The sequence below is a fragment of the Pan troglodytes genome, chromosome 5 (genome assembly GCF_028858775.2).
Source record: "Pan troglodytes isolate AG18354 chromosome 5, NHGRI_mPanTro3-v2.0_pri, whole genome shotgun sequence".
Taxonomy (NCBI): domain Eukaryota; kingdom Metazoa; phylum Chordata; class Mammalia; order Primates; family Hominidae; genus Pan; species Pan troglodytes.
Window position 1 is genome coordinate 157,371,709 of NC_072403.2, and position 21,224 is coordinate 157,392,932.

The 21,224-nt window shown below is 40.0% G+C and overlaps 1 protein-coding gene and 1 pseudogene across 1 annotated transcript in view; both read right to left on the minus strand.

Annotated features, from left to right (window-relative positions):
* The window catches only part of EPM2A (EPM2A glucan phosphatase, laforin), a 345,250-nt gene that overhangs the window by 106,594 nt on the left and 217,432 nt on the right, over positions 1 to 21,224 (minus strand). Inside the window, exon 4 of the mRNA XM_024357451.3 lies at positions 13,125 to 13,178. Within this exon, the coding sequence (XP_024213219.1) occupies positions 13,125 to 13,178 (54 nt within the window). The remainder of the gene's footprint in view (positions 1 to 13,124; positions 13,179 to 21,224) is intronic.
* On the minus strand, positions 297 to 3,893 carry LOC472145 (zinc finger protein 131-like; annotated as a pseudogene).

Sequence of the window (21,224 nt, forward strand, 5' to 3'; positions counted from 1 at the left end):
TCCAACGAAAGAAAGCCAAAATTTAACTGCACAGTAACAATGCAATGTTCGTCATGCAGCCTTGTGTTTCCTATATAGTCAATTTTCTAGCATGTATTAGAATACATAAACTTGTATTCTAATGATTTAAGTTTGATTTTATAATATGAAAGAAATTTGAGGAAGAACATGACCTGGGAAAGAGAAGAGGGAGAATTTTTACCACAATGAAAATAGATACAGTCATATGCAACCTTGTATTAAGAATATAATCCACTTAAGTTTCCAGAAATGTACTTCTCAAAACTCCCCTTAATTTATGGAACAGATCCCTCCTCTGTGGCATTGAGCTGGGGAAGAGGAATCAATTTGTTTCAACAAAAACAATTCAGCACAACAACAAATAGCTTAACTTTGGTCCACTTGTCTGTTAGCTTAAGGACAGTCATACTGCCCATAATCCATTCAAAAACCCAACAAGTAAATTTAAAAATATATTCATGTGTAATTTCATTCTAAAACCAGAACATAGCTGTTCTGTCCTCATTCTCTGCCTTTTCAGCTTCAGAATCCACTGTTGGCTTGCTCTCTAATCCTCAGCATCTTCGTGATCTTCCCTGGCAGCCTCAGCAGCATCTGCTTGGCTAGGTTCTCTCTTCTCGGTTCATAGATTTCTGGGGTCACGTGGTCCAAGTCTGCTTCTAGAAGTTCAGTTTGTACTTCCACTGGCACCTGATTTATCCATTCAAAGTGAAGCTTCTCTACGTGTACTTCAGTACCTTCTTCAGTCTGAATTCGACCCACTTCTAGATAACTTATTTGGACCTGCTCTGGAAGCACACTCATGTGTGAACAAAGTACCTGGCTGTCCTGGAGCAGATCTGGATGGACGTGTTCCACAGTCACTTGTGCTGAATCCACAGTCACTTGTGCTGAATCCACCTGGACCTGAAGCAATGGTAGCACACGCACCTTCCCAATTTGTTCTATAATAGTCATTGATATGTCACAGGTTCAGTTTGCACACGTTTCTACTGAAAGAACTTCTTCCATTACTAGACGCTCTGAAATAGTGTCACTGAGAAGCCTCATTAATTTATTTCCTTGCATAAACCACAAGTCACATAAAGAACAATAGTTGGGTTTACACCCAGTGTGTATTACCAAGTGATCTTTGAACTGGTCCCAGCTGTTAAACACACTGTTGCAGACATGGCATTTATAGAGCTTCTTTCTTCCTTTTTTGCCTCTACTCCAGTTTGGCATGCAGTGAGGTGACATTTGAGGGTGCTATTTCTAGCAAATCTTTCATGACAATTTGGACATTCAAAAGGTTTTTCACCTGTATGTTTTCTAAGATGTTCTTTAAAATGTCCAGAACAGTCAAACTGCTTCTCACAGTACTGACATACATAAACTTTCTTCCCAGTTCTTTGCTTCTTAGTGACTCCACCTTCTTCAAGATGGTAACAATTTAGGTGCTGTTTCCATGTGCTCTCCCAAAGATACCTTTCATTGCATATTTCACACTTGAAACTCTCAGTAGAGTGTGACTTCATGCGTTCCTTCAAATGATAAAACAATTTAAATGAACCATTACATTTCTCACAATGGAACAAGTCCTTCACATGTGACAACTGACATTCCACAGTTTCGATACTTTCTACCTGTATGCTTGTAGGGTCAGATGCATGGCCATCTTCTTCTTTAATCTGCCCTTTTCTGTCACTTTGATGATACTTGCTGGTAATATCTGCCAACAGTGCTAGAGCAGAATCATTAGAGGAACTTGTGTTCTGTGTGTACTTTATGGATGCTTGGCAGAATCCACTTCCTCTAATGTTTTGATGCCTTCACCTTCACTTCAATTGTGCCTTCAGCAATCTCTACCTCAATTTCAACAGGTTCTGATTCTGCAGATGGCAATGATTCTGTGATAACATTTGAAGTTGCTGCAATCTTCCTTTTATTTGGCCACCTTTTTTCTTGTGGTATTTTCCTCTAATGGAGCTGAGTTTTCTTTGTTCCTGACTTCAAGGGCTTTCATAATGAAGCAGGAAATTTTCCCCGACCCCTTCATGGGTAGGAACTGGTGTGCAGGTGCTGGGGCTAGCCGGCCACTTCGGCACCAGCTGAGGCAAACTCTACTCATTGGAACCGGTTGCACTCAACCTGCCACAGGAGGGAGCATGCAGGTGAGCGGGCGCAGGAGTCAGGGCAAGTGCTTTTGGGTGCTGGCAGGAGCAAAACTCTATGCGGGCCCTGTGGACTCCATATCTGGCAGGACCCTCCATCCCCAGCTGGACTCCTTTCTAAAGCAGCACCATCAAGCCGTCCCTTTGAAGTCAAGCTGCTTCTCTCTGATGTCAAACCAGTCTCTGATGTCCAGCTGCTTCTTTTCTTCTCCGTTCTCTGCCAATGGAGCCTGGGGTTTTTATAGGCACAGGATAGGGGGCAGGGCAGGGCATGCTTGGCTTTGGAAATGACATTCGAGTGGGAAAACAGGAAGGCATGCTCTCACTTTGGGTTGCTGTCCCAGACTTGAGTGTGGGACCCTTGCCGGGGATCTGTCCTCCTTTGCCCAGAATTTCCCTGCCTCCTGTCCCTGTCAATAACTTCTAGCATTTGTACAACTCTGCTGCTTTCCATACATCATTGGCCTCTTCTTCTCCTGTATCAATTATTTTGCTGTATATGTGAACTGAATTAAATTACAAAAGGTCATTTTACCAACAACTTCTATCTCCACCAAAGGTTCCTGGGTAAATTGAAAGAATTTATAGAAGAACTTACTGCAAGCAGCCAAAAGAGCCTTGTGAGCCTTAAAATGGTGTCTGTTGACAATCAGGATGATGTCAGTAAACCAGTCCTGATCTTGCTGTTTATTTAGTCAGTCGAGGGTCATCTGATGATGTTCAGGAAACTTTTGAAAACATTTCATCCTCTCTTCAACCTCCATGGCCATCAGGTTGCCCTAGTTCATGGTCTGTCCTCCTTCTGAAGCAGGAAATTTTCCCTGGCCTTTTTGCAGGCAGGAACTGGAGTGTGGGTCTTGGGGCTAGCTGGCTGCTTTGGCACCAGCTAGGACAAACTTCACTCACTCGAACCCACTGCGCTCAACCATTCAGAGGAGGAAGCATGCAGGTGAGCAGGTGCAGGAGCTGGGGTGAGTGCTTTTGGGTGCCGGCAGGAGCAAAATTCTGGGCGGCCCCCACAGTACCATCTAGGGTGGCGTACCTGCCACCCCCAAGGCCCCTGAGGGCATGTGTTATAGTGCTCTTTTAGCTTTGCCATCCACAGATAGCTTAACAGCTCAGTGGGGCCTCTGCCTTTTCACATGAGGTGGTTGTTCTCCACCAGCAAGGGCAGAGGGTCATTGTGACCACCTTCATCCACACCTGTGGCACCCGAGGTCTTGTCTGGCATCCAGGAAAAATCAGGTCAGACGAGCAAATTGAAGGAAGGCGAATGCAGAGGATTTTATTGATGATGAAAGTGGCTCTCAGAGGGAAGGTGAAGTGAAAAGGGAATGGAGTGAGAAGGTGATTTTCCAGGGAGGACCGGATTCTTCTCTGAAGCAGTCTGATAGCTGTCAAGCCATCCCTCTGAAGTCAAGCCGCTTCTCTCTGATGTCAAACCACAGTCTCTGATATCCAGCTGCTTCTCCTCTTCTCCACTCTCTCTGCTGATGGAGCTGGGGGATTTTATGGGCACAGGATTGGGGGCAGGGCAGGCCATGGGTGGTTTTGGAAAAGGCAACATTTGTTCAGGAAAACAGGAATGCATGTTCTCACTTTGGGCTGCTGTTCCAGGCTTGAGGGTGGGACCCTCGCCAGGGACCCATCCTTTCCACCCAGAATTTCTCTGCCTCCTGTCCCTATCACCTCCTCTCCTCAAAGCCTCTCATTCCATGCTTTCCCTTCTCATGGCATAATGTACCCCACACCCTTCCCTACCCCTCCATTTCCCCACAAGAGCCAGGGTTCTCCCTCTTCTCAGGACTTGCTGGTGCAGGTGTGCTCAGTTGGACACCTGGGTGGCCACAGTACCACTAATTTCTTTGAGCAGTGGTTTGTAGCTCTTCTTGTAGAGATCTTTCACTTCCCTTGTTAGCTGTAATTGTGATGGGATTTGTTTGTGATTTGGCTCTCAGCTTAACTGTTGTTGGTGTATTGAAAGGTAGCAATTTTTACACATTGATTCTGTATCCTGAGACTTTGCTGTAGTTGCTTATCAACTTAAGAAGCTTTTGGGCTGATATGATGGAATTTTCTAGATATAGGATCATGTCATCCACAAACAGAGATAGTTTGACTTCCTCTCCTCCTATTTGAATGCCCTTTATTTCTTTCTCTTGATTGATTGCTCTGGCTAGAACTTCCAATACAATGTTGAATAGGAGTGGTGACAGAGGGCATCCTTGCCTTGTGCCTGTTTTCCAGGTGAGTGCTTATAGCTTTTGCCCATTCAGTGTGACGTTGGCTGTGGGTTTGTCATATATGGCTCTCGTTATTTTGAGGTATGTTCTTTCAATACCTAGTTTATTGAGAGCTTTTAACATGAAGGAATGGTACAATTTTATCAAAAGCCATCTCTTCATCTATTGAGATAATCACGTGGTTTTTGTCTTTAGTTTTATGTGATGAATCACATTAATTGATTTGTGTATATTGAAACAATCCCAAGGATGAAGCCTAGTTCATCATGGTGGATAAGCTTTTGATGGGCTGCTGGATTTGGCTTGCCAGTATTTTGTTGAAAATTTTTGCATCAATGTTCATCAAGAATATTGTCCTGAGGTTTTCTTTTTTGTTGTATTTCTGCCATGTTTTGGTATCAAGATGATGCTGGCCTCATAGAAAAGTTAGGGAGCAGTCCCTCTTTTTCCATTGTTTAAAATAGCATCAGTAGGGATGGTTCCAGCTATTCTGTGTACATCTGGTAGAATTCAGCTGACAATCTGTCTGGTCCTGGGCTTTTTTAGGTTAGAAGGCTATTTATTACTGCCTCAATTTCTGAACTCATTATTGGTCTGTACAGGGATTCAATTTCTTCCTGATTCAATCTTGGGAGAGTGTATGTGTCCAGGAATTTATCCATTTCTTCTACAGTTTCCAGTTTATGTGTATAGAGGTGTTTATAGTAGTCTCTGGTGTTTGTTGGTATTTCTGTGGGTTCAGTGGTAATATCCCCTTTATCATTTCTGATTGTGTTCATTTGGATCTTCTCTCTTTTCTTCATTTGTCTAGGTAGTAGTCTACCTATTTAATTATTTTTTTTCAAAGAATAAGCTCCTGGCCTTGTTGATCTTTTGAATGTTTTCTTGTGTCTCTATCTCCTTCAGTCAAGCTCTGATATTGGTTATTTCTTGTATTCTGTTAGCTTTGGAATTTGTTTATTCTTGGTTCTCTATTTCTTTTAGTTGGGACGTTAGGTTGTTAACTTGAGATCTTTCTATCTTTTTGATATGGGCATTTAGTCCTATAAATTTCCCTCCTAACACTGCCTTAGTGTGTCCCAGAGATTCTGGTATGTTGTATCTTTGTTCCCATTAGTTTCAAAGAATTTATTGATTTCTGCCTTAATTTCATTATTTATCCACAGTCATCCAGGGGCAGGTTATTCAATTTCCATGTAATGTATGGATTTTAGTGAATTGCTTAATCATGGTTTCTAATTGCATTCATTGTGCTCTGCTCAGAGAGACTGTTTGTTATGATTTCAGTGTTTTTTTCTGCATTTGCTGAGAAGTGTTTTACTTGTGATTATGTGATTGATTTTAGAGTAAGATATTTGGCAATGAGAAGAATGTATATTCTGTTGCTTTTGGATGGAGAGTTCTGTAGATACCTATCGGGTCCCTTTGATCCAGACCTGAGTTCAGGTCCTGAATATCCTTGCTAATATTCTGTCTTGATAATCTAACATTGTTAGTGGGATGGTAAAGTTTCCTCCTATCATTGTGTAGGAGTCTAAGACTCTTTGGAGGCCTCTAAAAACTTGCTTTATAAATCTGGATGCTCCTGTGTTGGGTACATATATGTTTAGGATAGTTAGCTCTTCTTGCTGAATTGAACCCTTTACCATTATGTAATGCCCTTCTTTTTTATAATCTTTGTTGATTTAGAGTCTGTTTTGTCAAAAACTGGAATTGCAACCCCTGGGATTTTTTCTTTTTTCTGTTTTCCATTTGCTTGGTAAATTTTCCTTCATCTCTTTATTTTAAGCCTGTGGATGTTATTGCATGTGAGATGGGTCTCTTGAAGACAACATACTGATGGGTCCTGGTTCTTTATCCAGCTTGCCACTGTGTTTCTTAATTGGGGTATTTGTCCAATTTATATTTAAGGTTAGTATTGTTATGTGTGGATTTGATCCTGTCATCATGATGCTACCTGATTGTTTTGCAGACTTGTTTATGCGGATGCTTTATTTATTTATTTATTTATTTTTAGATGGAATCTTGATCTGTCATCCAGGCTGGAGTGCAATGACACAATCTCAGCTCACTGCAACCTCCACCTCCTGGGTTCAAGCGATTCTCATGCCTCAGCCTCCCAAGTAGCTGGGATACAGGCATGTGCCACCACACCTGGCTAATTTTTGTATTTTTAGTAGAGATGGGGTTTCATCATATTGGCCGGGTTGGACAGGAACTCCTGACCTCGTGATCTGCCCACCTCGGCCTCCCAAAGTGTTGGGATTACAGGCGTGAGCCACTGCGCCTGGCCTATGTGGCTGCTTTATAGTGTCACTGGTCTGTGTACTCCAGTGTGTTCTTGTAATGGCTGGTAAAAGTTTTTCCTTTCCATATTTAGTGCTTCCTTTAGAAGCTCTTCTAAGGCATGTCTGGTGCTTATCAACTCTCTCAGCATTTGCTTGTCTCTAAAGGATCTTATTTCTTCTTTACTTTTGAAGCTTAATTTGGGCAAATATGAAATTCTCAGTTGGTACTTCTTTTCTTTAAGAATGTTGAATATTAGCCTCCAATCTCTTCTGGCTTGTAGAGTTTCCACTGAGAGGTCTGCTGTTAGTCTGATGGGCTTCCCTTTGTAGGTAATCTGGCCTTTCTCTTAGTATGCCCTTACTATTGTTTCTTTCATTTTGACCTTGATGAATCTGATAACTATGTGTCATGGGGATGATCTTCTCCTGGAGTATCTTACTGGGAATTTCCTGAATTTCCTGCATTTCCTTACTCTGCATTTTCGGAATTTGAATCTTGGCCTGTCTAGCTAGGTTGGGGGAGTTCTTATGGATGACATCTTGAAGTAAGTTTTCCAAATTGGTTCCATTCGCTCCATCTCTTTCAGGTACACCAATCAGTTGCAGATTAAGTCTCTATATAATCCCACATTTCTCAGAGGTTTTGTTCATTCCTTTTCATTCTTTCTTCTCTGTTCTTGTCTGCCAGCCTGATTTCAGAAAGACAGTCTTCAGGCTTTGAGATTCTTTTCTCTGCTTGGTCTATTCTGCTATTAATACTTGTGATTGCATTATAAAATTCCTGTACTGTGTTTTTCAGCTCTATCAGATGGGTTACGTTCTTCACTATACTAGCTATTTTTACTGTCAGTTCCTGCAATGTTTTATCATGATTTTTAGCTTCCCTGCATTGAGTTAGAATGTGCTCCTTTAGCTCAGTGAAGTTCATTCCTATCCATATCCTGATTTCTCCTCCTGTCATTTCAGCCATCTTAGCCTCAGCCTGCTTCTGAACCCTTGCTGAAGAGGTAATGTGGTCATTTGAAGGAAAGAGCACTCTGGCTTTTTGAGTTTTTGCATTCTTGATCTAAAGGAGCACATTCTTTTGCATATTTGTGGGCTTATCTACCATCAATCTTTGGGATTGCTAACTTTTGGATGAGGTTTTGGGTTTGTTCTTTGTTTTCTTTTAACTGTCTGGCCACTTTTCTATAGGGCTGCTGAGGTTTGCTGGGCATCTGCTCCAGTCCCTAGTTGCCTCAGATTTTCCGGTACCTGGAGATATCACCAGCGAAGCCTGCAAAACAGCAAAGTGGCAGCCTGCCCCTTTCTCTGGGAGCTCCATTCCAGTGGGGTACAGACATGTTGCCAGCCCAAATGCACCTGCAGGAGGTCGCTGGAGACCCTGGTTAGGAGGTCTCGCACAGTCAGCAGGAATGGGATCAGGGATCCACTTAAGGAAGTGATCTAGCCATGCTTTCCTAGAGTAGCTGTGCTGTGCTGTTGTATTGCTTCCATCTGTGGTAAGCCTGGGCTCTCCAAAGCCTGGAGACCGGAACAGCTAAGTTGCTGAAACAGCAAAGATGGCAGTCACTCTTTCTTCTAGGAGTCTGTCCCAGGAAATTTTCAAACCTCAGTTGGCCAGAGAACATCGACCCAATTGGCTGGAGGCCCTAGTTAGGAAGTCCTGCCCAGTGAGGGGGAATAGATCAGAGACCTGCTTAAGGAACCACTCTGTCCACACTTTTGTAGACCAGCTTTGCCTTACTGTGGTATTGCTTCTGCCCCAGTAGGCTTGGGCTTGCCAAAGCCGGCAGGCTGGAACAGCAAAGACAGTGGCCCTCCTCTCCTCCCAGGTACTTCATCCCAAAGAGAAATCGAAACTCTGTCTACAGGAGAACACAGGCAGAGGTGGCTGTAGGCCCCAGTTTGGAGGTTCTGCCCAGAGATGATGAATGGATTGGGATCCTGTTTAAAGAAATGGTCTGGCCAAATTTTTGTGGAGCAGCTGTGCTGTGCTGGGGGATCCCTTCTTTCCCCAGTCAGTCTGGACTCTCTGAAGCCTGCAGGCTGGAAAAGCTGGGTCATTCAAACAGCAAAGATAGTGGCCCACCCCTCCCATCAGGAACACCAACCTGTCCTGGGAAGGCACAACACTATTGCCAGGGACTGGCTGGAATTCCAAGCCAGTGAGTCTTATTCTGTGAGGCACCATGGAAGTGGGACCCTCAGACCAATGCTGCTTGGACCCCTGGATTCCACCCCCTTCCTAGGGGTACGTGTGGACCACCTGCCTTCCTGAATTGCAGTCACTTTTACCAGGGATCCTGGAGCCAGAATATGTAAAGCTCCTGAGACTCTGTGCACACCTGAGTAGCTGCTCTGCTGAGACTTCACACAGCTCTGTGTGTCAGACTGAAGGCCCCAGTGGAGTGGGTTCATGAGGGAATCTCCTGACACGAGAGTTTCAAAGGTCTGTGGGAGAATCATGGTTTCCCAGGGTTGCACATTCATTAACCACTTCCCTAGGTAGGGGAGGTTCCCTTGGCTCTGTGTCATGCCTGCATGGGCTGTCACTCTGCCCTGCTTTTCTCCATTCTCCCTGGGTTGAGCTGTTTCCTTGATCAGCCCCAGTGCAGGTACCTGTATGTTTCAGTTGAAGGTGCTCTATTTTCTGCCCCTTTTGTTCCTCTCCGTGAGTGCCATGCACCATAGCTGCTTCCAGTCAGTCAACTTGGCCCCACTCCATCAGAGTTTCTTTATCCACTCATTCACTAATGGATACAAAGGCTTTTTTCATATCTCGGCTATTTTGAAGAGTGTGAACTTTATCTTTTAAATATCTTTTAAAAATCTGTCAATTTCTCTCTATTCCCTCCACCAAGACCTAATTTCAAACTCCAATCTTTTCTTCGACAGACAACTGGCTGCAGAATGCCTCCCAATGGGTCTCTCTCATCCGTTTTTGACCCTTCCTGATGATTCTTCACACTATAGCCAGACTAAACTTTTAAAAATATAAATCTGATTATGGGTAATTTCTGAATAAATTATGGGTAATTTCTGAATAAAATGTATAATGCTCTCACTCAAGATGAAGAAAAAAATTAACATGGCATACATGGCTTTTCACAACCTGACATCTTACATCTACCTTATTTCTCATCTGACTCCTTGCCTCCTCTTTCCCTGAGTTCCAATTAAGTTGATATTTTTTAGAATCAGACAGCATAACATGTTTTTTCCTAATTCATTCTGTTCCTTTTACCTATTCTGCCCTACCTGTTATTTAGATTAAGTTCAAAATTCATTTCCTGAAGGAATCCTCCTTGTACTTCTACATACTCCCATACGTCTTATACTTTCAAATCATAAGTTTATCATGGCTTATAATTATCAACTTTTGCAATTAATTAATTAATGTCTACCTCCTCAACTAGACTATATGTTTCTTAAGGGCAGCATTCAAGTCCATTTCTATTCGTTGCTCTGTATGAGCAGAAACACAGTGTCTGACACATAGTAAATACTCAGAAATATTGTTTCATTCATGCATGAGTGAGTGAATTAATGAATGTTAGCACAGTGGCTTTTAGATAGGAGTCTTGCCTAATGGAAGACCATCACTCATACTCTACCAATTTTATTACTGTTTTATAAAGATCAAATAATACTCCGCAGAGAAAACATTTTTATATATTGTCTTTATAATGGTTGTAAGGGAGTCATTGATACAAGTGTGTATTTTGGAAAAATGAATTAATTTAACCAAGATAAAGAGTTACATTAGGGATGCCTGTAGTGTGATCTCTCTTCTGCGTCTTTTCTCTGTTCCTGGAGCACGAAGGTGAAGGAGCCTGGTTGATGATTGCTTTTCCACTCATATCCTGACAACATAAAAATGTTTCTTCGTAACATCAAAAGATGTGTTTTTTTTTTTAGCCCAATGGCATTTGAACTCAGAAAAATTATAGTTCCCAAGTGAAATAGACTTTGGTATAACAGACATCTGCTTATATAACAATTTATGTAATTAGAGCTGGGTAAAAAGAATTTGTGAGCCAGTATGACAGAATTTTCTTGAAAGCTATAGAACAATCATTTATATGGATGTTCCAACTATTTAGAGAGAGAGTCATCAAAACATCCTTCATCAAATCTATTTGAGTGAGGTAAATAAAATAGGAGTGACAGAGTCTTGATTCCAGAACATGTCAATTCTTCTTTGTTTGATTTTCTACAGCTTGCATTTTGATGTTGTAGTCCCAGTAGGGGTGAGAAAACTGCAAAAAGGAAACTACTTGGAAGTAGTACCTTCAGCCTCACAATCTAAGCAGTTAGTGGCTAATTATTTACCTCAGTATCTGATTTTAACTGCACTCAGCCACTCAGATATGTGGAACAGAGCTGTCCACCAGCAAGGACACAGAGGGCTCCTGACAATCCCCCTCCTGATCTATCCCCATCAGTAGACAAAGGGAAAGGAGGAGAATCAGGTCATTTTCTTGAGAGTTCCTGTTTCTGCTACACAAAATTTGCTCATATGAACAAACACATGGCTCCTGAGACCCACAGACCTTATATTAAATATATTTATGAAGCTCCCCCACTGTGTTCCCAAAGGCTCAGATTCTTACCTTCTATGAATGAGCAGAGCTAACAAATTTCTCTCTGGCCTGGGAGAAAATGACCTTCAACTATAGCTGAGTCAAGCGTAGATCTGGAAATTGTCTTCAAAAATTACTTGCTCCCACAGTTTGTCTTGACCAGCTCTCTCCCTTCTAGCAAATGTCCTCAGGTTTGGTTTGTGGGAAATGTCAGGTAGGTTTGATGTGTAGATTCTATTTATTGGTAAGAGTATAAAGTGAAGATGCTAGAATAATTTTACAGTCAGATTCATCAAGCATTTAAAGGAGCTTTATTCCATGTGTGTCAGTATTCAATAACACATATAATATTTGTAATAATGCCAACTAACATTTTCTGAACACTCACAATGTACCAGACACTGTGGAGAGGAGAGGAGAGGAGAAGACTTTTACATTTTCACTCTCAACTTTTACAAGCAAACGTTGAAGAGTTTAGTGCTATGAAGATGAAAACCTCTGCTACTACTGAGTCATAATAATAATCACAAAAATCCCAATAGTAAAATGAATTTGGAAGAAACCTGGACAGTAAAAACTTTGGAATTTTTCTTTGTGCCCAAATTGTGGGTCCAGCAATATTCCTGGTGGCATCACAGAATGTTGTATAAAATACAAACTGAGTGGCCTTGAATTTCTTCAAGGTGGAATAGCCTTGAATGGTCATATGTTTTCTTACTCTTGTCCTTTTGGTTGTCCCAATTAATTATTCTATTTTCCGAATGTTTCCTATCTGTAGTATTTTGTGGCCACCTGGTCGGTCTCAGTGCCATTGCTTCTACTGCCCTGGTATATAATTGACATAACTGGTAGACTTGTGTGTCCCAAAGCACAAAGCTGAGCTTCACTCAGAAACTTTGGAGGAGTAATTTCTTATTTGAGTACAATTATTCAGAGCATGCCTATTATTACATATTGGGCAGAAGTGGGGGAAGAAGGAGTTACGAAGATTGTCCCACTAATTAGTAACACAACTATTCAATGCTTATGAAATTTTTCTTTCCTGGGTGAGCTTGCACCAGTCGTCACCCATCTGCCATCTTCTACGAGATATAATAAGGTTAGGGAGATATTTGTGTCTTACTTTTGTTTTAAGTAATCCAGAATCCCAAGGCCAAAATCTAAAAGAGGACAGGGATAGATACAGGTAGAGGTGACAATTGTCATTATTATTGTTCTCATTTTACAGATGTGAAGGCTTAGACTGGAAGACTTTAAATACTTGTCCAAAGTCTTAGTGCTGGAGTAAAAGGAAGAGTCTCGAATTGAACCCTAAACAGCTAACCTCTAAACTCTTGCCCTTAAACAAAAGAGTGAAAAGGAGCTTTTATTATCTAATTGGGCATTGGGAGAAACACTCTTAAGCAAAGCCCAAAGGCATGAGCACAAGTAAAGGTAAGAGTTTGAAATTGGTATAAAGCACATAGCTAAACCTTTGGAAGTCAATTAAAGGAAAGGCAACTGTGAAGGAGATTATTTAGAAAAAAGAAATGGGAATTCTCTGACATCTGGGCATCTTCTTGCTGTCCTGTCCTGGGTTGCCAGCTAAACTGAGCCCAGCCAAGCTTCTTGACTCCCTCCCATGGCTTCCATCTGCCACACAGCTCTGGCCAAGGCCAAACTCAGCCTGCCTTATTTCCAGAATTCCTTGCTTCTGCAAAGTCATCTCGAAGTGAGCCATAGAGCAATGTCCTCTGAATGACTGCACAGCCCCCAAATATATGACTTTCCTGAAGAAGAGATGACAGCCAGCTGAGGAAGCTGCTCACTGGGAGGAGGTGCATACTCACTCACCTGCAGTCTCTTCCCACATCCCCGAGCAGCACATGTCAGCTGTCCTCTTCTCATCTGGAAAAAGGAGGAGAGGAGTGGCAGCTTATTAAAACCTGGCACAGTGCCAGCCTTGCTCAAGATGTTGTTATTCAGTCTTAGGAAACACCTTGAAAATAAACAGTGACTGTTTCCTATCATGTATATACGTAGTATTTAGCAAATTAGAAGTGCTTAATAAAAGTCAATGAATCCTAAATAAATCATGACTATTAATATATTTATTTGTTTGATACAAACTGGATGTACAAATCAATAAGAAAATTAATATTTTGGAATCTTAAGGCTTTCACTGAATAATTATTACATTGAATTGAACAATGATTTTAATGCAGATTCATGATAATATTCATGATGAATACATATTAAGATTATTTTGAATACATTGCAGAGCACAGATTCCAAATGAAAGGACAATTAATTTTTAGCTTTAGCTTTGCCATAACCCATTTAAATGTTTTTAGTGATGCTTCCATAACCAGCATAGCACATAATTTATAAATGAAAATGCTAATCTACAGACTATCATCTGTCCTTTCTATTAAAATTATTAAATAAATGCTAGCATTGATATGATACAAGATGTGTATAGAGGAAAGCTTTAATGTAAGAGGGCTCTTTTCAGGTCTATTTATTATTGACTTTAAAAATTTTTTATTTTGAAATAATTTCAGACTTATAGAAAAGGTGCATGAATAGTACATAGAATTTCTGTATATCTATCTAGATCTCCTAACAGTTAACATTTTCATATATGTGCTTTATTTTTCTCTCTTACACACACACACACAAACACACACACAAATATGTATGTATATATACGTACAATTTTTTTCCTGAACTATGTAAAAGTAAGCTGCAGCCATGAATCTAGGATGTTCCATTACCACCTACATAGTCAGTATATTTTAAAATTAAGATATTAACAATATTATTCAGTAATATTATCAAATCTGCAGACCTAGTCATATTTCACTGGTTGTCCCAGTGACTTCCTGTAAAACAAAACAAAACAAAAAACCCTACACTTATTTTTTTAAGAGCAAAGTCTTAGTTGTATATCTGTATCAAGCTAAAACTAGTGTATGGATTAATATGAAATGAGATTCAGTCAATACCACTGTAGGACCATATATGTCCCTGAAAGATTAAGGAATGTGATTATTTTCTTAATAAAAATTATAATGCATCACCAAGATTAAATGTTTCTGCTATTAATATGTGTAGTAAGAAATAAATGAATGAAAAAGTTAAAATTTAATAGTGCCACTTTGCTTTTAAACATTTTAAACTATTTACCACTAATGACAAATCATTTTCAAAATTCTAGTAGAAGTTCCTAGTTGATTGAACATGAATGAGATGGAATTACTTGGACAGAAAGCCAGCCAAAAAGGGCATCACACTAGGAGCTGTCTAGCTTTGAGCTCTACTCTGAAATGCAGCCCCTCTAGGTGGTTTTATTACTTACAATTGGTAATCTACTGTCAAGAAATGATGGAAAAAAAGAGACAGCAGCTGTGTCAAAGGACTTCACGCTACAGTTTCCTTTGGTTTAGGGAGCATAGTTGATTTGTGTTATAGCAGAATATGGTATATAATGTTTATTTTTGTTTTTAAATGAACTCGACGTAGTATGAAGAAGGAAATCTAATCAGTGATGTTGACATATAAATTATTAGATAACCTTTGCAAAGAATTTGCAATAATTATTCAACAACCTTATCTTTTCATCCAGGAATTCCACTCCTGGCATTTTTGCTCAAAGAAATAATCCTAAGGACAACAGACGCCTTAGACATGACAGTGTTCATTATTTCATGATTCATAAAAGTAAAAACAAAAATAAAACACCTAAAAGTCTAAAAGCACAGGAAAGGCAAGGTAAATTATTGTATATACACAAGATAGAATGGTATACAGTTATATATAAAATCTATTAATTAAAAATTAAATATCTATTAATTAAAAGTACTTATGTTGAGAAACTTAGTAAAAAAGAGTTTCCAAATTGAATATATAATATGAGCTCAAGCATATGGAAAAGAAAATACAAAGAAAATAAGTCACCCTGTAAGCAGAGGTTGTATCTGGGTCATACAAATACTGTGCTGGCAGTGAGCAGGCCTAGAGGGCATGGCCCAGTCTCCAGCTGCAGTCCTTGGATCTGATTAGGATAGCTGAAGCCAAGGAGGCCACACTGACCAGCCTATTTCTGATCTTGTTTCAGACTGGCCCACTCTTCAGTTCCTGATTTTGTTAAACAAGGTAAGAGAGAATAGACGAGAAACAAGCAAATAGGGTCCAGGATGCTTGCTGTGAACACCATGAAGAGCATCTAGGCCATCCTTAAGCAGTCAACAGGTGCCTGGTATATGAAATTGTTGAGCTTTTTAAATATACAGACATTTTCCACCTCCAAAGTGCTGAGATTATAAGCATGGGCCACCACACCCAGCCAAGACTGTGGTTTTAAAGAAAGAGATGAGATTTTAAATCACAAGTAAAAAAATCAAATACTTCATATCTTCTTTGCTACAAGGTATGCATTTTTATTTCACCTTGGTTATCTCAATTCAATTTTTTTAAAAGAAAGAAAACCTTTTCTTTTCCCAAGATGGTGACAAAAAGACTTTTAGGATGCCTCGGCCACTTGGAAACAGCAAAATAGTGTGTAAAAATCAACCCTGAGTTTTAATTCAAAAGGAAAGGTGACAATTTGCAGGAATAGCAAAGGACACCTCATACATACTCTGGGAAGGAGAAAGTGGGCAAGCAGCCCTTGCGACAGCATTCAGCTGAAAAGGTGTGTGGGAGGGGCAGTCAGTCTCCCTTGGTGATTCACCTTTCCACTAGGGATATGTGCCAAGGGAGGGCACCCTGTTTCTCTCAAGCCCTAGAGATAACAGTTAGGGAGAGGCTGAGAGATAGAGAGATGGAGACACTGGGAAAAAACTGCATTGTCCCAGACCCAGGACCAAGAGGAGGATGCCATTTTCCATCCAGGCTTATACAAAGGCAGTCATTGTTTTGCAACCTGGAAGCAATAGCCACAGCAGGCATTTAATTTTGGGCCAGAGACTGGGGTTCTAGCACTGGAGTAGGAGAAGGGTTCCCACTGCCAGAATTGAGTGGTGAGTATGGAGAGTGTCCCAGCAGTAGATGCTAGAATTAGGCTCTCTCTCACCACAAGACCAGTATGGGAGGAGAGTTGTTGAAGCTGAGGATTCTCCTGGAGGGCAAGACTTGCAGCCAGGGACAGCTTTGTATTCTGGGACCAGTCTGTGTGTGTCCTTGGTGGGTGCCCCAGCCTGCTCCCTTGGTCAGTGGGGAGACAGTGCCCCACTAGCTCCAAGGAACAGGAGGGAGGTGGACCCCACTTCCTTGGAGATCTAACCCCCAGTACTAAGTGGCCCTAAGGGAGAGAGGTGCATAGCCTGCCAAAGCCCCCTTGAGTCAAAGAAAACTTAAGCATGGTGCCAGCCACATAAGGCAGCACCAACAAAGCCTGGAAATGAACTTAAGAGTTCATCTCTCACCCCCAGCTTTCTTCTTCAGTGCACTGCTGTCGACATGACAAAAGGTCTTCCAGGTGGGGCCTGGGGAGTGTGGACTGACAGAGGCCACTTCCTGGGCTTCTCCATTGGCTCCACCCCCACCAAAGGTGAGCATGAGCTGAGGGAGGGTGCTTTTCATGCTTCTCCATTGTTTCTGCCCATGCTAAGGGTAAACACATGCAAAGAGCCTCTTGCTGGCTCTTACTTCTCAGCATCATCTACTGGCCGGAAGCCTGAATTACACCTCCAAATAAAAGTAAATCACTACAATAATAAACTTGAGGAAGACACTGCATATCTGCAACCAAGGAGCCCTTACAGAGCCTTGGTCCTCTGAAAGCACCCAGAAACAAGGCAAATCAATGATACACAATAAACAACACAGTCATACCCTCAAGGGAAAAAAATAACAATAAAAAATCAACACTCCCCATCAAAACAATAGCAAATTAAAAAGAAATAAGGAGAAATGTCAGCTCCCTCAGATGAGAAGGAACCAGTATAAGAACTCTGGCAATACAAAAATCCAGAGTTTTTTTTCACCTCCAAAGGATTGTACTAGCTTCCTAGCAATGATCCTTACCAGAATGAAATGTCTGAAATGACAGATATAGAATTCAAAATGTGGATGGCAAAGAAACTCAACAAGATACAAGAGATAAGTTAAAATCCAACACAAACAAGCCAGCAAAATGATCAAAGACTTGAAAGACCGCATAGTTATATTAAGAAATAACCAAACAGAACTTCTGGAATTGGAAAATTTACTAAAAGAATTTCAAACTACAGTTGGAAGCATTAACAACAGACTTGACAAAGCAGAAGAAAAAAAAATCACAGACTAGTCCTTCAAATCAACCAAGTCAGACAAAAATGAAGAAAAAATTAATTTTAAAAAATTAACAAAGCTTTTGAGAAATATAGGATTATGTAAAGCAATGAAACCTATGACTTGTTGGCATTCCTGAGAGAGAGAAGAAAAGTAAGCAACTTGGAAAACATATTTGAGAATATAATTCAGGAAAATGTCTCTAATCTGGCTAGAGAGGTCAATATGCAGATACAAGAAATCCGGAGAAGTCCTGAGAGTTGATATATAAGATGAACATCACCAAGGTACATAGTCATCAGACTATCTAAGGTCAATGCAAAAAAAGAAAATCTTAAAGACAGATAAAGAAAATGGCCATATTATCCTTAAAGGGGAACTCAACAGACTAACACAGACTTTCTGCAGAAATCTTACAAGCCAGAAAAGATTGGGGGCCCATTTTTAGCATTTTTAAAGAAAAGAAATCCCAGCCAAGAATTTCATATTCCACCAAACTAAGCTTCATAAACAAAGTACAAATAAAGTCTTTCCCAGACAAGCAATCACTAAGGGAATTTGTTAGCACTAGACTGGCCCTATAAGAGATGCTTAAGGGAGTGCTAAACATGGAAATGAAAGATGTTTGCTACCACGAAAGCACACAGAAGCACATAGCCTACGGACCCATAAAGCAACTACATAATCAAGACTACAAATCAATTAGCTAAAAGCACTACGAAAGGAACAAAACCACTATATCAATATTAACCTTGAATATAAATGGCCTAAATATTCCACATAAAAGACACACACTGGCAAATTGGATTTAAGAAAACAGTATTCATTCTTCTGCTGTTTTTAAGAGATCTATCTCACATGTAATGAAACCCATAGGCTCAAAGTAAAGGGATGGAGAAAAGTCTATCATTCAAATGGAAAACAAAAAGGAGTAAATGTCACTATTCTTGCATCATATAAAATATACTTTAAACCAAAAACAGTGAAAAAGGACAAAAAAGGGCATTACATAACAATAAAGGGTTCCATTCAACAAGAAGATTTCACTGTCCTAAATATATGTTTACCCAACATTGGAGCACCCAGATTCACAAAACAATTACTTCTGGACCTAAAAAAAAAAGACTTAACGCAGCCACACAATAATAGTGGTGGAATTCAACACCCCACTTACAGCATTTGACAGCTCATTGAGACAGAAAACTAACAAAGAAATTCTGGAGGTAAATTCAACACTTGACCAACTAGACCTAATAGACTTCTAACAGAATACTGCACCCAACAACCACAGAATATACATTCTTCTCATCTGCATATGGAACATACTGTAAGATTGACCACATGCTCAACCATAAAGCAAGTCCTCATGAATTAAAAAAAATCACAATGATACCAGCCATACTCTCCAACCAGAATGGAATACAAATAGAAATCAATACCAGTAAGAACTCTCAAAACTACATAAATACATGGAAAATAAACCACTTGCTCCTGAATGACTTTTCAGTAAGCAATAAAATTAAGGCAGAAATGAAATATTATTTGAAACAAATAAAAATGGAGACACAACATACCAAAACCTCTGGGACACGACAAAAACAGTGTTTAAGGGGAATATTTATAGTGCTAAATGCCTACATTAAGAAGATAGAAGGATTTCAAATGAACAACCTAACCTTGCATCTAACAGAATTACAAAAACAAAAACAAACAAAAAAATAAAACCAAAAAGACTAAACACAAAGCTAGCAGAACAGAAACAACTAAAATTAGAGCAGAACTAAATGAAATTCAGACCAAAATGATCAACAAAATGAAAAGTTGTCCTTTGAAAGGATAAACAAGATTGATAGACCACTAGCTAGATTAACAGAAAAAAAGAACATTCAAATAAGCACAACCAGAAACAACAAAGGTGACATTACAACCTCTCCAATAGAAATACAAAATATATTCAGAGACTACTATGAACATATCTATGTGCACAGACTAGAAAATCTAGAGAAAATGGATAAATTCCTGGAAACACACAACTTCCCATGATTGAACCAGGAAGAAATAGAAACCCAGAACACACCAATAACGAGTAATGAAATTGAATCAGTAATAAAACACCTACCAATCAGAAAAGGCCCTGGACCAAAATCAGAAAAGGCCCTGGACCAAATGGTTTCACAGCTAAATTCCACCAGATGTACAAAGATCTGGTACCAATTTATATTCCAAAAAATTGAGGAAGGGGGATTCCTCCCTGACTCATTCTACAAAACTAGTATCCTGACGTCAAAATCTTGCAAAAAGATAGCAAAAACAGAAAACAACAGGCAAATATCCCTAATGAACATAGGCACAAAAATCCTCAGCAATATACTAGCAAACTGAATTGAGCAGCACATCAAAAAATAATTCGCCATCATCAAGTGGGCTTTATTCCTGGGGTGCAAGGATGATTCAACATACACAAATTAATACATATAATCCATCACATAAACAGGATGAATTATGAAACGATATGATCATCTAAATAGACACAGAACAGCATTTGATAAAATCCAACATCCTTTCATGATAAAAACCCTTAACAAACTAGGCATAGACGGAATGTATCTCAAAATAAAAGCCATGTGTAACAAACCCACAGTTAACATAATACTGAATGGGGAAAAGTTGAAAGCAAGCTCCAGTTCTTGTCCCCTAAGAAGTGAGATGAGACAAAGATGTCCATTCTCACCGCTCCTATTCAATATAGTAGTGGAAGCCCTAGCCAGAGCTATCAGGCAAGAGAAAGAAATAAAAGGCATTCAGATTGGGAAAGAGGAAGTCAAATTATTATTGTTCACTGACAACATGATCACATACCTACAAAATCCTAAAGACTTCTCTGGAAGATTCCCAGATCTGATTAGAAACTTCAGTAAAGTCTCAAGATACAAAATAAATGTGTAAAATCAGTAGCATTTCTATCTGCCACTAACATTCAAGGCAAGAGCCAAATCAAGAACATAATGCCATTTACAACAGCCAGAATAAAGCGTTAAGTACAAAGGAATACATCTAATCAAGGAAGTGAAAGATCTCCACCAAGAGAACTACAAAACACTGATGAAAGAAATTGTGGATGACACAAATAAATGGGAAAACATCCCAATGCTCATGGATTGTAAGACTCAATATCACTCAATGACCATATTGCCCAAAGTAATCAGTCCCTGTCAAATTACCAATCTCATTTTCCACAGAATTAGAAAAAAAATCCTAAAGTACATATAAAACCAAAAAATAGCCTGAATTGCCAAAGTATGCCTAAGCATAAAGAACAAATCTGAAGACATCACCTTGACTGACTTCAAATTATACTACAAGTCTACAGCAACTAAAATACCATGGTACTAGTACTAAAATAGACACACAGATCAATGGAACAGAATACAGACCCCAGGCCGGGCATGGTGGCTCACGTCTGTAATCCCAGCACTTTGGGAGCCGAGGCAGGTGGACCATGAGGTCAGGAGTTCAAGACCAGTCTGGCCAAAATGGTGAAACCCTGTCTCTACTAAAAATACAAAAATTAGCCAGCTGTGGTGGTGGGCGCCTGTAATCCTAGCTACTTAGGAGACTGAGGCAGAGAATTGCTTGAACCCAGGAGGCAGAGGTTGCAGTGAGCCGAGATTGCACCAC